The sequence below is a fragment of the Sus scrofa genome, chromosome 1 (genome assembly GCF_054392235.1).
Source record: "Sus scrofa isolate SSC_HxYL_T2T_F1_AM1 chromosome 1, Sscrofa_HxYL_maternal_Yorkshire_Landrace_v2.0, whole genome shotgun sequence".
NCBI lineage: Eukaryota > Metazoa > Chordata > Mammalia > Artiodactyla > Suidae > Sus > Sus scrofa.
In genome coordinates this window covers 289,193,783-289,212,446 of record NC_139383.1, presented here as the reverse complement: position 1 = coordinate 289,212,446, position 18,664 = coordinate 289,193,783, and the positions used below count along the sequence as shown (strand labels likewise).

General features: G+C 65.5%; 2 protein-coding genes across 2 annotated transcripts; both read right to left on the bottom strand.

Moving 5' to 3' along the window:
• Window positions 1–4,135: 4,135 nt before the first annotated feature.
• On the bottom strand, window positions 4,136–6,484 carry TOR4A (torsin family 4 member A). Its single transcript, XM_003122341.5, has 2 exons — window positions 6,259–6,484; window positions 4,136–5,543 (listed from the first exon to the last, which is right to left on the bottom strand). The coding sequence occupies exon 2, from the start codon at window positions 5,504–5,506 to the stop codon at window positions 4,259–4,261; it is 1,248 nt and encodes a 415-aa protein (XP_003122389.1). The 5' UTR covers window positions 5,507–5,543; window positions 6,259–6,484; the 3' UTR covers window positions 4,136–4,258.
• A 2,711-nt stretch (window positions 6,485–9,195) lies between these two features.
• NELFB (negative elongation factor complex member B) lies at window positions 9,196–17,884 on the bottom strand. The gene is made up of 13 exons (NM_001310162.1): window positions 17,555–17,884; window positions 17,041–17,204; window positions 16,781–16,880; window positions 16,220–16,450; window positions 14,453–14,638; window positions 13,831–13,943; window positions 13,188–13,290; window positions 12,918–13,013; window positions 12,634–12,776; window positions 12,429–12,535; window positions 10,230–10,371; window positions 10,004–10,112; window positions 9,196–9,871 (listed from the first exon to the last, which is right to left on the bottom strand). Exons 1-13 carry the CDS (start codon window positions 17,807–17,809, stop codon window positions 9,725–9,727), a joined length of 1,896 nt encoding a protein of 631 aa, NP_001297091.1. The 5' UTR covers window positions 17,810–17,884; the 3' UTR covers window positions 9,196–9,724.
• Between the last annotated feature and the right edge of the window lie 780 nt (window positions 17,885–18,664).

The following is an 18,664-nucleotide window of genomic DNA, read 5'->3' as shown; positions in this document are numbered from 1 at the left end:
TTGCTGGTACCATAACTGGCTATCACTTAGCAAATTTGACGTGGATGGTGTCAGAAGTGGGATCTGAGGCGGTGACCCCGAGGTGACAAGAGACCCAGGAGCGGAGCTCGGTGCCCACGCGGAGCCCTTCCTGCTCATCCCTTCCGTGAGTCTCCTCTTGGGCCCGACGTCTGCCCTCCCTGTGTTTTGAGCTCTCAGACCTTATTCGGGTCTGGAGAGGCTTTGTTCTTTCAGGGAGAGGTTTCGTCCTTTCCGGTTCAAGGCGTCGTCCTTGGGGCACTCAGTTGCTTTCTGGGGCGCAACGGTGAGGTTCTTTTGGGGACCTGAGCTAACTGGAATCCGGGAGCATGGTTTGGCCCTTTTGGAACCTGCGCTCGGACTCCAGCAGTTTGGGGGGTTCCGGGGGCCTTAGGGAAAAGATCCCGATCTGAGGGCTGCCCTGTGGACGCCCTCCCTCGGGGACTCCGGCAGGTCCATGTTTAAAACCTACGGACCCCGACAAGCTCGTTTTTTCACTCAGAGTCGTCCGGAGTTATCACGGCCTCCGCGAGGAACTCTCCATCGCCCCAAACTTGCTCTCTAGAGAGTAAACTGGAGGCCGTGGCTCTACAGTTAAACAAAATGAATGGTGTGTGTGTTTCCACGGGTACCTGGAAGCTTCCAAACACGCACAAGAGTCTAAAATTGCCTCTTTGCGAGACACCACTTCGAAAGTGGCCAAACACGTTTCAAACGTAGGAAAGAGCAAAACGGCCTCTGAAGCCTCAAGCCCCTTGAGCTCCCTCCGGCAGTTTCCTGGTCACAGAGACAAGCAGATGCCCTCTCCGACCCCGACATCATGAGTCCTCACCAGATCTTTAATCCTGGGCACTTTCAAGTCTTTCTGTCATTACAGGGGTTGCCTGACTCCGATGCTTTTGTACGTGTGTTTCATGGTTAAAGAGGTTCACGGAAAGGACACTGACAAACACTCTGGAACACAGCTCTTGACACCTCTGAGATCGTAAGGCCAACCTGGTGAGAGCTGCTGAAGCTCTACTGGAAAACCGATCGCTTAATGTTTTGTTCCCCAGACACGAAGGGCCCCCTTTTCCCTCCCCGTGAAGCTGTGAAACTTAGAGCGGTTTGGGAAAGTGTCTCTCGAGAGTTCTGAAACTCTCAGTAAATGTTCTTGCTTCTCACGGCAGTGGATGCCTCCGCCCGGGTCTGACGCGAGGCTGTTCTCCCTGGAACAGGACACCCAGTGCACAGGGCTGCTGCCTCTTTGATCCACAGCTGATAAAGGGGGAGCCACGCTTCTGGCCTGTAAAGGCCTCATTGCTTCTCTTGAGCAGAACCGGGCTCTGGTGGGCACGCCGTTTGCAGTGCGCTCCCGGAAGGCCGAGACCCCAAACATCACCTGCAGCCCGGAGAGTCTGTGCACCCACCGCAAAAGGCACCCCCAAAAGGACCTCCTCCGGCCTCTCTGGAAGGGCCCCAGCAGGTCCTGCTGACTAGCCCCTGGGCCACCAAGACACTCCAGCGGGTGGACTCCTGGGTCCAGCGCCGCCCCTAAAGAAGGCCCCGAACCCCAGGTGGACCTGCACGCTGTCCAGCGACCTGAAGATAACCCCCACAGGGACCTGAAGCGAAGGACATCCGAGGCTGACAGCTTTCCCAAGACGTCTGGACCAGGCCTGTACACCTCGCCCTGTTTCCTCCCTCCCTTCCGCGGGAGGGCCATGCCCTCATGCCTAGTTCCCAATCCCCGGAGAAAGGGGGACATCGGCCCTTTGGGTCACCCTGTGAGTAATGTCCCTGGGGGTCTGGATTGTTCCGAGGCCCATCTTACAGCGTCAGGGAGCTCAGCTCACCTAAACGCATTCCTTGCTTCAATTTGACCCAACCCTGGGACGGAAAACAAGTTCTTCGGAGCTGCCGATGCACGTTGAGTCATCTGTGAACTTGCCGACATACCCTTGTGTCTGGGGAACTTCCTGCGGTGTAACTACAGGACCTCTGAGCCTTGGCTAAGTGATGCCAGCGCCTCTCCGCCAGTGAGGGGATCCGGAGGTAGCATCATGCAGGGCCCCCGGTAACAGCTCCACATGTGGGAGTCTGGAGAGGGGCCTTGATGCTGGAGTGACCCGTTGTCCCGTTGGCTGCAGAGCACAGGAGCGCGTACCCTGCTGTTTATTCACTCTCCTCTCCTCCTTACAGACCTGCCCAGAAGCCTCGCACTGGTCGGGCCCAGTAACCCATCTGTCCACCCTAAGCGAGAACTTCCAGGAGGCCCCAGAGATTCCGACTTTGCCTCTGCAGGGAGAGCTTTGCTCCCAGGATGGGAGTGAGGGCCAAGGAACAAATGATCAGGAATCTTGCCGACACCAGGAGAACGAGCCGACTCCATAGCTCAGCGACGGCCACTTAACTCGGCGGCCAAGGCGGTTTTGGAAAACCTTGGAGCCGGTGATTATGAGCTTGCTGGGCAATGAGGGGTCTGCCTAGTAAACTCCTCCTGCTGCAAGTGGTTAAATGCCTCTGGGGCAGTAGAGACCCAGTTACATAGAAACAAAGAGCAAGCTCAGAGGCGGCAGCGTTTCACCAACAACCCATCACGTGTCCGGCTCCTGGTTTAGAGTCACCTTGCACACTGGCCCTCCCACCCGGCCCCAGGGAGCCCCGGGGCTGCGAGGATTCTCGCTTTCTGGGCAGGACATGTGCTCTCCCCGCCCTTCCTGTCCCAGGCCAGGGGCCTCGTGCTGGCTTGGGGGGCCAGCTTCTTCCCTCTCTGCCCGGAGCCACTCCAGGTACAGGAGATCCAGGCCCGTCGAGGTCTTCAGAGGACCACCACGGAGAGAAGGGGTGGTGGACAGGGGCCCTGACAGTGTGGCTCCCTCGGGGAGGGCCCTGCCGGGGGCTCTGGAGATCTCTGAGGTCCTGGGAGGCGGGGGCTGGAGCTCTGGCACAGCCTCTTTACCTCTGGCGGCTCCTCCTTGGGATGGATTGTTGCCCAGTAGCTGTGCTCCACCCCCCACCCCCCAGGCGGCGCCCTCCTCCAGGCTGACCCGCATGCCCACCGAGCAGCAGCACCAAGGCTACCTGCCAACCCCCCACCTGGAGCCCAGCACAGGAGGTGGTCCCAAACTTGGCACTCAACCAGCCTCTAGCGGCCAGCAAGAGAACTGAGCCTGCGGAGCAGGAGGTGGGCGGAGAGGCTGCGGCCACTGAGGGGGATCCGGGATCCAGGAGGGAGGCCCTGCCCAGGCCCGGAAAGCAGAGGGGCCGGGGCCTGCACCTCTGCGGTGAAGTCCGGAGGATCCGCTCAGGAGGTGGGCAGGGGGTCTGAGAGGTCAGGGCCCCCACTTGGGCCACATCCTACTGCTGTCACCCCAAGAGAGGCCTCCTTCTGGAGCATTTGGGGACCCCCCCCCCCGAATCGGTTCACTGGGTGGGGCCCCCTCACCCACCCTTTGCCTTCTGGGAAGCTCCTGGGCCCACGAGGCCATGAGAAATCCAGGCAGACCCACGTTATTCTTCGTTCCTTTCTTTCTTTTTTTCTCTCTCCCTTTCCCTCCCTCCCTCTCTTTCTTTCTCTTTCTCCCTTTCTCTCTTTTTCTTTTTGGCTGCATCCACAGCATGTGGAAATTTCTAGGGCAGGGATTGAACGCAGGCCACAGGTGACCTGAGGCCAGCAGTGACAAGGCCAGGCCCTTAGCCCACTGAGCCACCAGGGAACTCCCTAGACCCACAAGATTCCTGCCATGGAGAAGCATCCAGGACTTTTGCCCCAGAGCGAGCAGGTGTGCCGGGGTTGGGCTGGGGTCCATGTGAGTGAGTGTGAGTGTGTCTGCTGCAGAGTCCTGGTCATGTCTACCTCTGCAGAGGACCAGCTATGTGACCCTGGGGTCTGCTCACCCTCTCTGAGGTCATCCATCCCCTGTACCATGGGGACAGACTGCCCACCTCCTGGGTGCACGCCCTGCGGATGCTGAAGAATGCAGGCTGAGTTAAGGACCAGCAGGTGGCAGATTGGGGCTCCAGGCGGGTGTTGGAATTGGAAGCAGCAGCTGGGCGCTGTCCCAGCCCCCCCAGCCGCCCCAGCCGCCCCAGCCGCCCGCTCTCCCGCCGCCCCAGGTCCCTGTGTGAACCAGCGGGGAGTCAGGGACAGATTTATTAGGGCCTCAGAAGCCTGGGGCAAACCCACAGGGGTCCCTCCCTCCTATTGCCACCATCGTCCCGGCGACCCGGCCCATTGTGCCCTCTGGCGTCTGCTGTGCTACAGGAGGTTCACAGTGGCCACCACCTGCTTGCAGCCAGTGACGGCAAACTCACGGCCCGCCACGCGGTAGTAGCTGAGCCTCGCGGCCAGAAGCTCGGCGTGGGCCTGCTCTGGGAAGAAGCCCTCCCCGGCCATCTCATCCCGGAAGCAGTTGACCACATCCCGCTTGTCCAGCAGCAGGAAAGGCACGATGGCCGCGGCCTGCCACAGCGGGTGCTCGCGGACCAGGAGCGCCTGCAGGCGGACGCGCAGCTCCTCCTCGGCCTGTGCCGCCATCGCAGCGGCACGGGCCCCGTGGGCGCCGTCGGGGCGCAGGGCCAGCGCGCGGGACGCGTTCTGCAGCACGAAGCGCGTGACCTCCGCGCCGCCGGCGCCGCTGAGGAGCACGTAGATGGCGTTGTGGAAGTGGTGTGAGCGCTGCGGCTGCAGGAAGCCGTGCAGCTCATCCAGCAGCGCCTGCGGCAGGAGCTCCACCTCGTCCAGCACCAGGAGCGGGGTCTTCTCCTCGGCCTCGGCCCGCGCCACCACGTCAGCTACGCGCTGCGCCAGCTCCTCCCGGCAGTCCTGCGCGGCGCGGGGGTCCGGGCAGTGGTGTCGCGCGTCGTACTGCAGCACGAGCGCGCTGTCCTCCAGCACCGCGCGGAAGTGGCGTGCCAGCAGGCGGCCCACGTGACTCTTGCCCACGCCGCTGGGCCCGTGCAGCGCCAGGAGCAGCGGGCGACTGTGCACGTGCGTGGCCAGGTAGTCCCGCAGCAGCGCCACGATGCGCCCCACGGCCGAAGGCTGGCCGAACACGGCGCGCTGCAGCGCCTTCTCCAGCCCGTCGAGGTCATAGCGCAGCGCGTTATCGTCCAGGTTCTCGATGGCGTTGAGCACCTGGAAGCCCACGATGGCCACGAGCAGCAACAAGCAGCGCTGCGCGCGGCTCCGGCGCTCCGCCTGCGGCCGGTACTTGCGCGAGGTCTCGGGGTAGAGAACCACGCGGCTGCGCCGGCGCCTCTTCCGCGGCGCCCTCGAGGACAGCTCCGCCGGGCCTTCGAAGGTGAAGAACTGCGGCTGGTGCAGGTTTGCGCGCGGCGCCCCAGGCCCGAAGTCCGGCCCGGCTCCGGGCGTCGGGAGGCGCCGCGTGCGCAGGAGGCACACGCGGCGGCGCAGCCGGACCACGGCGCGCACGGGGGCGATCACGTTCGGGCCGCGGGCCGGGGCCGCGGCCGCGGGCTCCGGGCTGGGCTGGCCGCGGTCCATGGCGCAGGGGCGGCGCTCGGCATGCAGGTCGCTCGCCCTGCCACGAGAAGACAGGGAGGGTCTCCAGACTTGTTCCCCGGCGGCCTGGGACCCCTCCCCGCGATCTCGCCCCGGGAGGGCCCCGGCGTGCAGCCCGCTGCCCCAGAGCCAGGCTCCGGCTCTCCCCTCTGACCAGGAAGCAGCTCCCCGCGGGGCCCCAATGCAAATCTCTCGAGCCCTCCCGTAAACAGCCCTGGGCCTTGAGGAAGTGGCCGGGGGAAGGGGGGGCGAAGCTTATCGGGCGGCCGGCCCTGCTTCCTGGAGGAGGAGTCGGTGCCAACCAGGCGCCGATTAGGGGTGAGCAGGGTCAAGGCCGGACCCCGCCCCTGCCACAGCTCCGCCTGCCAGGCGCCGGGGACCCTCGGCGGCGTCCCTAGTGGTGCCAGGGGATACAGAGGCCCCAGCAGCCCTGGAGATCAGAGATGGCCCCCCACGAACGAACACTGCCCAGAACTTCTGCTTTTGAGAAGGGGCCCTGGCTCTGTTCCCAAAGCCCCCCAGCTAGGATCCTCCCAGCAACCCCCCCCCCCCGCTGGGGGAGGGGGACGCACTAGCGCAGCCCAGGACAGAGAGGCCCCTAGAGACGGCTGGGGGTGGGGTGAAAAGATGGACAGAAAGACAAACTGGGAAAGGAGGCATAAGGCCACTGAGGAGACAGCTGGAGAAAGGTGGCATGGATACCCCGGCCACCCACCCCCAAACCACCCCCCTACCTGCGGCTGCTCAGGTCAGGCTCTTGCTGGCCCCCGTCCCCCAGGGCGGCCCCCTGCCCAGGCCAGAGGCTGGGGCCTGAGCCTCAGGGAGCAGAGAGAGCTGGCTTCCTGGGGAGGGTCCGTGTGGGGTCAGGGGCCTCAATGGTCAACCAAGGCTTGGAGGGGCAGCGACACCTGCGGGTCCCCAGGGAGCGTCTGCAGCGGAGGAAGCTCTGGGGAGGTTTCCGCTTCTGTGCAGAGGAAGTGAGTCAGGGGTGCGGCACGGGCGGGACTTAGGCTGGACGGAGGCGCCAGAGGGGGAGGCCTGGCTGGCTCTACCAGGAGACCTGGGCTGGTGGGTCACCTTGCCTCCTCAGCCCTGCAGCCATCCCTGCCCTCCTGGCTCAGTCCAGGCCCAGGACACCCAGTGAGGCCAAGGGCATCACCTCCCCTGGGCCCCCACGTGCCCTTGCACCTCAGCCTGTCCTCCACAGACCCCCACCTCCCCAGGGACACCTCCGGCCCCTGACTCCCTGCAGGACCCACGGAGAGGGGTGTGGGTGTGTCCAGGGGGCCGGTAAGCAGGAGTGCAGGCCACGCAGGGTCCTTTGGGCTGGGGTCCTCCAGGCCCCCCGCCCCCGTCTTCCCTCCCCCAGCCCCGATGGTGGGGGGGGGCACACACAGGAGGCCTTGCTTCTGTTCTCTCCTCTTCCACCAGGGCTGGGGCTCGGTCGCCCTCATCGTCCCCTTTCTCTTCCCTGTACCCCAGCCTAGAGCCCCAGCACAGGGAGCACATGCTGGGACAGAAGAGCCAGAGCTGGCAAAGACCTATGCATGGCTCAGGGCCCTGCTAAGAGCACAAATTTAGAAAGAACTTGGGCCAGGAACTGGCAGATGGAGGCCATGCCCCCAGCCCATCTCTGCACAGGGTGGCTTGCGGGGGCACTCCCTGCTCCTCCCCTTCTGGCCAAGAGACCTGGTCTCTGCCAAGCTCAGTCTAGAAGCCCCTCGCCGAAGAGCCGGCCTGCCAACCAGTAATGTCCCCAAACCAGTCCTGGCTTTCTGCCCAACTGTGTCCCATGGGTGCTGGCAGTCCTGAGCCCTAGATTCTGCCCTGCCCAGGACCCCACAGCCTCCCGGCCCTTCATCCCCCACGCTTTTGCCCACACGGGTCCCTCTGCCCGGCAAGCCATCCTCCTTCTCCCAGCTTCCCTCCACCTGCCCTGCACGGACCGCATCAGGGAAATGCAATTTCTGGGTCATGGGCTTGGGGGTTCCCTTCTCCCCAGAACACGGGGTTCCTGCCTGTCCACATGTCCAGTGCCCTCTGGCGGGACCACTGAGAAACCAGCCGCGCCTGGCTCCCCGGGGGCCACTGCCCCTCTCTGTGAGCGGCCGGGTGCTTAGGGGTCTGGGCACCTCACCCACGCCAAGGCCTTCCTGAGAATATGGACAGGACGCTGTCTGTCGCCAGGTCCCTGCGGCCCCAGCAGGAGGGTGGGGTCCTTCGTGGTCGGGCTCTGTGTGGTCTCCAAGCTTCTCTGACACAAAGACGCCAGGGCCGTCTTGCGGGGCAGATGCAGGAGAAACAGCAGGCGGCGGTGGCCGGGCCTGGCTCCAACTGACCAGCTGCTGCTTCCGCCGAACCTGGGGCCCGCAGCGAGGTCAAGGGCAAACCGCAGCCCCAGGCTGACGCCCGTCGGCCCTCCCTGCATTTTTGCCTTCATCTCCAGGGCCCACCTCCTGAGCCCTCAGGACCAGCCCCACCCCGCCCCGCACCCTCCCCTGCGAGCCCCCCATTCTTCCCCGGCGCCCCAGCCCCAGCTTCAGGTCAACCTCATCTCCACGACCCCTCCCCTTGCTGCCCACTCCTCACCCCTCCAGCAGTCGGGGGGGGGCCCCCCCGAGTTCCCCAAACTACCGGCCTGGAGGTAAGCAGGTCCCCCGGGCACACACATGCTCTTCTTCCGGGCCCCCCAGTGTGGACCCCCTCCCTCTTCCTCAGACCAGACCTCCCACCCCTTCCTCCCTAACCTCCGACCTCTGCTCAGGGGTCCCTGTCACCACCCCCCAGTCTGCCCTGTGCCTGACATCCCCTGAGCTCAGCTGCCCCTCCAGCCGTAACCCTGGGGCTCTTCACGCCCCATCCTGGCGGCTCATCCCCTGGAAAAGCCCCACCCACTGGGCCTCCCGTCCCTGGTCCCTACATCAGGGCTCGTGCGGAGCTGGGCCTCCCCAGCCGGTCTCTGGGCCTCTGACCGTCTTGCCCGTGAGCCTCAGGGGGTCCCTTCCGAGTGCCGGCCCCCCCGGGGCCCAGTTCCTCCCGCACCCGCTCTACCAGCCCCACCTCCACCCCAGTCCTGTCTCCCAGCCCAGGGCCTGGCTCCCTGCTTCCTGGGGAAAAAGCAGCGGCTGGAAGGGGATCCAGCAACTGCAGCCCAGATCTGCCCCGCCTCCAAGCTCGGGCTCCCACGCGGCCCCTCCCGGGCCCGGCCCCGCCTGAACCCAGCGACACCCCAGCCCCGTTGGGCCCCGGCCACTCTGCACTTACAGGGTCATTCGTGGCAGCACACACACTGCGTACTCCATCTGCGCCCCTCCTGACCTCCAATGCCTGATGCCCACGTCCAGGGTCCTGCTTCCCTCCGTGACTGCTATGGTCTCCAGCCGCACCTTCTTCTGTCCCCCCCACACACCTGAAGTGCTGCACCGGCAAGGTCACAGTGACCTCCACACAGCCTGACCCTCAGCAACGTATCGCTGTGCAGGATGGGTGCTGAGGCTCACCCATGGCTGTGCCCAGTCTCGTGGCCCCAGCGCAGCCACACCCGGGCCAAACCATCCATGGCTGCTGCCCTGGGCAGGGCAGGGCAGCCAGCCCGTGCCCACAGAGGGAAGCACCCGCCAGCCTGCACTGCAAACAACCCTGCGCCTGCCTAGAAACAGCTCATCTACTGCTGGATTTACCAAAACGCCTTTTATTTACATGAGTAAAAGTGTCACCATGAGCCACCCGCCTGGCTGAACCGGGAGCACGTCACCTGAGGGTAAACCAAGGCAGCAGGAAGGGCCAGGCCCTGACCCCCAGGCAGGCTACTGGGGAGCATCCACATGGGAGGACGCCCTCGGAGAGCAAACCCGGTGATGTCGCGCCAACCCACCAGCCACCTAATTCCCCTCGGGCCTCGGAAAACAGGTGACTTTTTCCCCAAGACACTGCCTGCCTGCCCAGCAGCACTACAAACCCACAACGCAAGGCGGGAGCCAGCAGCTGTCCTGGGCCTGGGAGCACAGATCCCGAGCTGGCGAGGGCTTGCAAACCCCTTCCCACGAGAGGCACACACCTCCCAGGTCTGAGTTCAGGCGAGGCCAAGGGGTGGGCAGGGGGGCCCTGCTCAGCCCACCCCCAGGCCCATCCAGGAAAGTCGGGCTCCTGGCTCTCGCAGGTAAGGGGGTCTCCTCTGGCCGAGCAGCCCCAGGCGGAGCCTCAGAGCACAGCCGGGGCAGGCACGGCCGGGAGGGGCAGCTCCAGGGCCGGGGTCTCCGCAGCCTGGGCCGGACTTGGCTTTCGGTGGTCCAGCTGCTCCAGCTTCTCACCGAGCTGGGAATAAAGCTCCTTCACCGCCTCTCCACTCTGTTGGGGAGAAGCACGTGGCTCTGGGGCCGGACCAGGGCAGCTTGGAGCATGTACACTGGGAGCACACATCCAGAGGGGTGGGCCGGCCCAGGCAGCCCCCTGGGGGTGCCAGCGGGGAAGGGTGCCCACCTGGCCAGTGGGCTCCAGTGCCTTCTGCAGGGCCTCCAGCTTGGACGGGGCCACGCGCTGGTGCAGGTGGATGAGGAGCCGCAGCACGTGCCGCTGCACGTTCTCCTTCCTGGAAGAGGCCACAGCCGGTGGCAGGTGGCTGCAGGGCCGCCCTGCCCCCAGCTGCACCCGGTGCCCCGAGCCCTCCGGCCCGGCTGCTGTGGGTATGGACCGAGAGGACGGGTACCTTGGGGAGGCGGTGAGGAGGAAGCCGTCGAAGAGGCTGCTGCAGAAATCCTCCAGAGCGAACTCATCCGCCAGCAGCGCCAGGTTCCCCGTGAGCAGGTGCAGGAAGATGTCGCTGAATGCCAGGTCACCGAAGGTCTCCACTGCAAGCACAGCAGGCGTCCCCAGCTCCCCCACCACCCATCGCCCACCCGGGACCTGTGAACTGGGGGCCCAATTCTCCTGAGAGCCAGAACCTGGGCCTGGACAGGGAGACAGATGGGGGCAGCGGCCAGGGGGGCAGGTCTATGCTGCAGCGCACAGGGAGGGGACAAGAGCCTGCCACGCCTGGCTCCAACCAGCGGCCAAGAGACTGGACGCCGTAGCTCCGGCAGAGGGAAACCTCAGCAGACCTGCCACTAGAGAAGAAGCCAAACCACCGTGGGGCGGCCCAGTGAGTCCACCAGGTCACCGTCGGCAGCGTCCTAGCGGAGAGCGGACAGAAAACGGGCCTTCTCTGTTTGGAGCCACGGCCAGCAAAACTCAGGAAGAGACGGCCAGAGTAACCACCAACAGATTACACTCATCACCGGTGACAGGACCCCTGGGCCTGTGCTTCCAGGCACAGCAGCTGCCACAGCCGCCGACACACTTCGTGACAACCCGAGCCACGCAGCCCCTACTTCAGCGAGAGACGGGGCGCCCCTCCTTGCACCAGGGTGCGCTCTTGCCCTGCAGCTGACTGCAGTCTTGGCGGACCTCACGGCCAGTGGCCAGTCTCCAGGACATTCAGGCAGGTGTGTGGTCACGACAGCAAGGGACGCGCCAGCAGTCTCCATAGAACAAATGCCCCGATTCCCCCAGCAAAGCCCACGCGGCCCTACAGACTGCGAGACCTCAGGGGCAGCCAGGAAAGGCGAGGCGAAGGGGGCCTTGTGTGACCCCTGATCTTACAGACCACGTGCACGAAGACGTGGGGGACAAGTAGGGAAACGCAGCCAGTTCTGTGGGGACCTCGACCCCGACGGATCACGCGCGGCTGTTGAGACTGTCTGTCTTCTGCCGGGATGCCTGCCAGGCTGCCCAGAGCTGGGTGTGGGCTTCTGTCCAGACACCAAGGGGATGGCGGCCGCACGCGGACCCCCATGGAGGTGGCGCTGCGTGCTGGGCTTCCCATCCGGCCCTCTTCCAAGTTCATCGAACATTCCCACAAGAAAGTTTAAAAATGAAGAAAATTTTAAAAATCCACATCCACCCTTACTAGTAAGGACCTGCTAGCAACGCCAAAGCAGGAGGCGGCTGCAGAGGGGCACCCGAGCCACTGGGGGTCCCACAGACACAGTCAGACAAGAAAGACACAAAGGTGTGAAAACGAGGAAACCCTCAGTTCCCTCCAAACGTGCTCCTGGAAGCCCCCCGAGGCAGGCAGACACGCAGACAAACCACAGCCCCCGGGTGATCCCCACGTGCTGATCCCGGGGCCAGGGAACACGCTACCCGCGTAGGAAGCCCCTGCCCCCGGATGGGAGATGGCCCCGCTCGCTCCGGGGGGGCCCATGGCATCACAGGGCCCTCAGACAGAGAGGCCAGAGTGGGAGCCAGAGACCCCAAACGGGAGAGGTTGGAGGGGTGAACATGACGGGCCTGGAGCCAAGGATGCGGCTCTGAGGAGCTGGAGGAGCTGGAGGGGACGAGAAAGGGAGTCTCGCCAGAGTCCGGCTCCAGGGGCCAGCCCTGCCTTCAGCCCGGAGAAACGGGTCGGTGGAGTGCTCAGTCGGGTGGTGGCCGGCCGAACGGAACACCCGCAGCAGGCAGCTTCCTCCACACAGAAGAGTCGGGAAACAGGGCCCCGACGTGAGGCCAACGACCCAGATGCACGTTTAGCGAGCGCTGCCCCGCATGAGCTTCGCAAAGAGGCGGCAGCACCCCGACAGGACCTGAGCCAGCAGAGGCCCCCGGACCTGCCGTGGGGGGAGGCTGGCTGCTCCCAGAGCCCCTCCTCCCAGCAGGTCCCCCGAGGCCCACTCAGTCCTGGCTGGGAGCCCCTCCCCCAGGCCGCTGGAGGCTTGGGGGGGGCTCTGAGGACCGGCAGGGCTCCCCGCCCTCCCCGGTTAGGAACACGGGGGAGGCTTCGTGAGAGGCCACGGCTGGGCTCCGCTGCTGGGCCAAAATAACCACCAAGGGAGGCGGGCGGCGGGGCCAGGGCGCCCGCAAGACTCACCGAGCCCCGGCAGCAGGCGCAGGAGCGCGTTCTTGTTCCTCTGCTTGGTGATGTGCAGCACGTAGTACAGCCCCACCTCGCAGGCCATGCGCTGCTCCTGCAGGAACCTGCGCCCGAGCCCCATCAGCCCGGGAGGAGCCCGCGGCCTCCGCCCCGCCCCCGGCCCCGCCCCAGCCCCGCCCCCGGCCTCCGCTGCTGCCCGTACTTAGTGAAGCTCTCCGGCAGCGTGCTCGGGTACGTGACGGGGGCCTTCTCCTCCGCCGGGAGCTTCTGGTCCACGTTGAAGGTGTGGTCGTCCACCACGAAGGACATGAGCGTGGGCAGGAACCGGGTGACCAGCTCCACCTCCTGGGGCGGGGGCCCAACAGCTGTCCCGCGCCAGCCCCGCCACCCCCCTCCCTCCGCGCTTCCTCCCAGCCGGGGCCATGGGGCTGGCCCCGCGCCCCGCGCGCCCCCCTCCTCCCCCTCCCCGACCTTCCTCCGCGTTACCATCTTGGGCTCCTTGAACACCTGGCTGTCGATCATGTCCCAGGCCCCCTGGCCCAGCGCCAGCAGCCTGAGCAGCAGGAGGAGGTCCGGGCTCTCCTGCAGGGAAACGCTGGGCTTCACTGGCCAGCGGCGCCCCTCGCTGCGCGGGACCCTTGGCCGCCCTCAGGCGGCACACGCCCTGCGCCTGGCGGGGCTGAGTGCTCTTGCAGCCTGGGGTCCACACCCCCACGTCCACCAGGAGGCGGCCCGTGGCCAGTCGGGCCTGCTCACCCTGGGCAGCATCTCCTGGCCGACCAGCTCCTGCAGGTGCCTGACGGTGCTCAGTGACAGGGTGTTGATGGCGAAAGGGTCGCACAGGATCATGGACAGGTCCCTGTGAGGACACGCCACAGCACTCGAAAGAGACGCTGCTGGCCCGCCACGTGGACCAAGCCCCTACCCCAGACTGCCTTCAGAAAGCTTGACGTTTGTAACCCGCCTGAGCCAAGTCAGCAAACTACAAAGCCACCAGTTGTTTTAAGTCAAGGTCCCACTGTGACGGAGAATCTGACCCAGATTCCAAAGACTTGGGCAGATTCCCCCAGAGACAATTCCAGGGAAGAGAAGCCCACCCAGGAACCAGATCCCACTCTAGGCACAGCAGGTCCCCGGGGCCCAGCCACCCACCACCCCTCCGCTCACAGGCCGGCTCCACACCGTGCACATGCCAGAGCCCCAGCCTGGCACCCAGCTCGCCCAAGCCCGGGACGGCCTCGTCCCCAGCAGCTGATTCTCTCAGTCACGGGCACAGGTGCCAGGCAGTGCTAAAAACACCCTGAACTAAACACCGCTCCTGCCTAAGGACATGTGGGGCTGGACACCCGTGGACAGAGGACCCTGCGGGGCTGGAGTGCCACACACAGCCAACACTCACCCCAAGACTTGCTCCTGCCCTTTCTTTACTCCGTCAAGAAACCCCTGCAGCTCCCGGGCCCTCTTGCCGTCCACAAACCGCTCTCGGATGCAAGCGTCCAGGCACCAGGTGAACTGCGGGGACAAAGGGGTCAGGACCCGGCCAGAGACCGCACCCTCCAGGCGGCAGTGACACTGCCTGAGCCTTGAGGTGCCCACTGGTACCGCTGAGGCCCGGCCTGGTGCCAAGCCACAGGACAGCACAGAGGAAACAGACCCACGTCATCCCGGGTCAGGTGGTGCAGGGAAAAAGCAAAATTTGTGTTTTGTTCTTTAAGGGCCTCTCCAGGGTCCCCGACCAGCAGGAGAAGGGGGCAGTGCAGTCTGAGTGTGACACTGCACAGGCTCTGGGAGGCGACAACGTCTGAAACAGAAAGCGCTGGCCCGGGAGCATGGAGCTGGCCGGTGGGCAGGCCCCAGAGCTCTGGGGGGACACAAGAGGGCGGGGCTGCCCCAGGGGAGCACAGGGGGGCGCGGAGGTGGCCGGGGGTGGGGGGTCAACGCAGAGCAGCCGGCTGCGGGCCGGGCACCCAGGTGGGACACGGCACCAGGACCACTGTCCCCGAGGGGAGGGGGGCACCCACCTTGTGGCAGGGGTCCACGGAGCAGATGTCGCCGACGTCGAGGTCATGCAGGGACATGAGCAGCTCGGCGCGCAGCGTGCAGTAGTGCACGTTGCGGGTGCGCAGGAAGAGTGTGCGCAGGAACTGCAGCACCATGTCGTACAGCTTCACGTTGCGCCCCACCATGCGGGTCAGCTTCTGCACCACCTGCCGGTGACACCCCGGCGCGTCACCAGGCCAGCCGCCCGGCCGCCACCCACTGGGGGCTGAGGCCCCCTCACGCAACATTAGCTCGTGCTGCGTGGCGGCGTTTTCGGGTTTTAGGGAGGCGAACCCCACATCTGGCCCTGCTGCTTCTCGGAGAGGCCATCGGCCCGGGACCTGACTCCGCTAGAGCTGCCGGTGCGCGGAGACCAGCACCCGGAGCCGCCCCGCTGGGGCCCCACCTCCGCACCTGCCCCTAGGGGGCAGCAGCCAACAGGAGGCGCTCCCCTGGGGCTGACAGGCCGTGAGGATGCACAGTGCAAGCTGGGGGACACGCAGCAGGAGCAGACACCCGCGGGGACAGCCCCCTACCTCAGGGCCCCGGCCAGGCCCCTGCAGCTGGCCTCAGGGACCCGGGCAAGCCGAGCAGACCCAGAGCACGACCCAAAGTCTCGGCACCCAGCCCCAGCACCTCTAACGTGGAACAGGAACGTGCACGGCCTTGCGCAGCCAGGCCTGCCCACCGCCACCAGGAGGGGGCGACGCTCGGGCCGCGGGCAGGCGGGGCACAGAACTGTGGCCCCTGCAGCCGACCCACCCGAGGGCCCTGGGTAACCTGTCAGCGGCCGCTCGCTCTGCCCTTGCACTTAGGGGCGGCAGGAAGGCCCCAGCCCCCAGGGGCCCCTGGCTGGAGGGGAGAGTGAAGGAGGAGCAGGACCACGCGTCCCCCAGGACAAATGCCAGGGAACGAGGGCAGCGCTCAGAGGCACGCTCAGCGGCCTGGCCAGGAAGCGGTGCTGTGAGCACTGGCCCGACGTCCAGGAGAGGTTAGGCGACAGCTGCCTCACCGCACACACACACCCAGGTGGGGAGGCCGCCCGCGAAGGCAGCAGCCAACGCTGCTCGGCCAACATTTGGCCTCTTGGGGTGAGGGGTCACCCTGACGCTTGGCCAGCCCCTGGACCCCACCTCACCAGGAAAGGCCTCCAACGCCCCCAACCTCACCCTGCCTCCCCAGCGTGCTCCAGGGAGCACACAGGGCCGCCTGTCACCCCAGACACCCTGGCCTTTGCTCCCTCCTCGGCTCTGCTCACGCCCGGAGCCAGCTCCTCCTCACCTCCAGAGGCCACCCTGGCCGTCCCAGCCCGCCTCGCCCCACGGCCGCACGCCTCCACAGCCGTCAGCCAGCCCTGGAGCCAGCCCTGGAGCTCCGGACGACTGACAGCAACGTCTGCTGCATGGAACCGCCCCGCGCCAGAGCTTGAGGACCCAGGCAGTGCCCTGACCTCCGAGGCAGCCAGTCGCCACCCAGAAGCATGTGTTGAGACAAGGAATAACCAACATAAAAAGAGGAAAATCCCCACGGCTGAAAGAAGACACGAGAGCTTAACGCAAAGGCCTGCCGAGCTGCCGAGTGGAGGCAGGTCAAAGACCCAGAAGACCCACGCCAAGCACAGCGCTGCGATCCAGCCGCGCCAGGCCCACTGCCCTGGAGCGGACAAGCCAGCGCTCACGGGAGTGGGAACGGGACTGGCCAGGGTGGCCCTGGACGTGCCCGCCCCGCACAGCCCTGCCCCGCCTCACCTCACCCTGGCGCCTCGTCTTGGGGGAAGGACTGAAAAAGTTGTGCAGGACGGAGAGCTCGGGGCTGAAGAGCGCGTTCTCCTTCTCCACGATGTACTGTTTCAGCAGCGGGGAGACCTCGTCGCCGAAGAGCGCCTGGTTGTCCTGCCAGATCTGCCGCTTCACCTCCACGGCACAGGCCCGGTACAACTCCTTGTCAGCCATCACCAGCTTCAGCTTCTTCTCAGGCACCTACACGACCCCACGGGCCACCTGTGAGCAACCCCTGGGCCCCAGGGGTCTCTCAAGACAAATCAAGAGCCCCCCCCACAGAGATCACATCCAGCCCAGTCCAACCCACGGGGGGGCACCTGGGACTGGTCCCCCAGGCCCTGGCAGGTGTAGTCAGTTTTTACCCAGAAAGAGCTCCGTGCCCCAAAGCACGTGCCCAGCTTCAGGCGGCGTGGCTCAGGGAGAGGCCAGCACGGAAACAGGCCCGGAGCTGTGCGGCCGCCAGCAGGCAGCTCGGGAAACCTCCCAGGAGCCAGCCAACGCCTGGCCCAGCTGGCCTCGCAGGTTTACCTTGGGCAAGTGTTTCATGACGCACATCACCACCGGCTGCAGAGACGGCATCTTCACCAGAGAAAAGCTCTTCTCCAGAAGCTCTTCCAGCTTCTTGTACCTGGAAAAACGGGCACGACTGAGGGAGGCAGCACAGAAGAAGTCGGAAGCAACTACCTACCTGCCTGACCCTAGACAGGTGGTGTGCGCAGGCGGGACCCCGGGGGACATGCGGACCGTGAGTGCTGGGAGGGGGCCGCACATCGCACCTGCCCACCTACCTCTCCTCAGCCTTCCCCTCGGAGGCGATGGCTGACACCCGCTCCAGCAGCTTGTCCCGAAGCTCATCAAACACCGACTGGTGGAACTCCAGCCGGGGTGTCCCATGCAGGTCCAAGAAGGGCAAGGCCGACTGCAGGGAGGGCAGCAGCACGCCATTCTCTGTCTAAGGAAGCGGAGGGCCAAGGTGAGGTCGATTTTGCTTACCCCGGGCGGCAAGAGAAACCTCAGCCACAGCCACATCTGGCCAGGCACCCCTATGCTGAGTACACAGGGAGGCAGCTGCAAGGACGTTCCCAGCTGCGCTGGCTGGGCTGTAACTGCAAAAGCTGGAAACCGCTCAGATCGCAGTCGACGTCGTCCTAGTTCAGGACACCCGGTTCCTCCCTCCCGGGGAAGAGACGCAGCTACCTGCAGGGAGAGAAGCCCGCCCACTTCCCACGGACCCCGCCCCCCCGCCGGACTCACACACCCAAGCCACCGGCCTCTCCACCCGGCCCCTCCACCCGGCTCCACCTGGAACTGCTCGATGGCCTTAAGCGGCTCCGTGCAGTTGGTCAGCGTCTCCTTCAGGTCCTCGCCGTTGGCCACGCCCAGGTCCTGCAGCCCCGCGAACATGGCCGAGGCCCCCGCCCCCACCCGGCTCGGCGCCCCATCCCCTCCGCGCTCCCCGGGCGCCGATCCGGTAGCCGCAGGCCCAGCAGCTGCCCGCTCGCCAGGGCCTCGGGGGCCGCCCGAGCTCCTCTCCCCGGCGCCCTCCAGCTCGGCCAGGTCCCGCCCGCAGCGCGGCTCCGCTTGGACCGCAGCTGCCCACTTCCGCCCCGCACAGCCAGGTCCGCCCGCCAACCGGCTCCCCGGAAACGCCGCCGCCGCCGCGCAGAGGTTCCGGGAAGCAGAGCCGCGGCCGGCGCCTGGCAAAGACCCAGCGCGAAGCCGACGCCCGGACGTCGCGCAGGCCCCGGACGAAGCCCCGCCCCGCCCCGCGTGGCCTCGCCCCCTGCGCGGCCCCGCCCAGCGACGCGGCGCCTGCGGCCTCAGGCAGGTGCGGCCCCTGGGCCCCGAAGAACCGCGGGCGGGGTGCTCGGGGACGCCTGCGGGAGGGGCGTCGCCTGCAGGGTCGGCCTGCTTCGTGGGTTTCAGAAGGAACATTTTAGCCAAGTGCGTTTTATTTGATTTTTTTGATTTTTTTTTTTCTGTTTTTTCCAGGACCCGCGCGGCATGTGGAGATTCCCAGGCTGGGGGTCGAATGGGAGCTGTAGCCTCCAACCTACGCCAGAGCCACAGCAACGCCAGATCCGAGCCGCGTCTGCGACCTACACCATGGTTCATGGCAATGCCAGATCCTTAGCCCACTGAGCGACGCCAGGGATCGAACCCGCCACCTCATGGTTCCTAGTCGGATTCGTTAACCGCTGCGCCATGACGGGAACTCCTGCATTTTATTTTAACCTTGAAAAATCGTGTTGCTGACCTCATGGCATTCTTTTGATGTTGAGAATATTTTTGCTTGAGAAAATGGAGCCCTGCCACCCTAGAAACTCCCTGCCCCTGTGGCCCTCTCTCTTTCTGGAACTTGGTTCCCTCCTTGTCCAGCCTGACCAAGTTCACAGCTGAGATCGAAATCTA

Excerpts from the sequence above, each read along its gene's own strand:
- TOR4A (XM_003122341.5), bottom strand. The coding sequence starts at position 5,506 with ATGGACCGCGGCCAGCCCAGCCCGGAGCCCGCGGCCGCGGCCCCGGCC.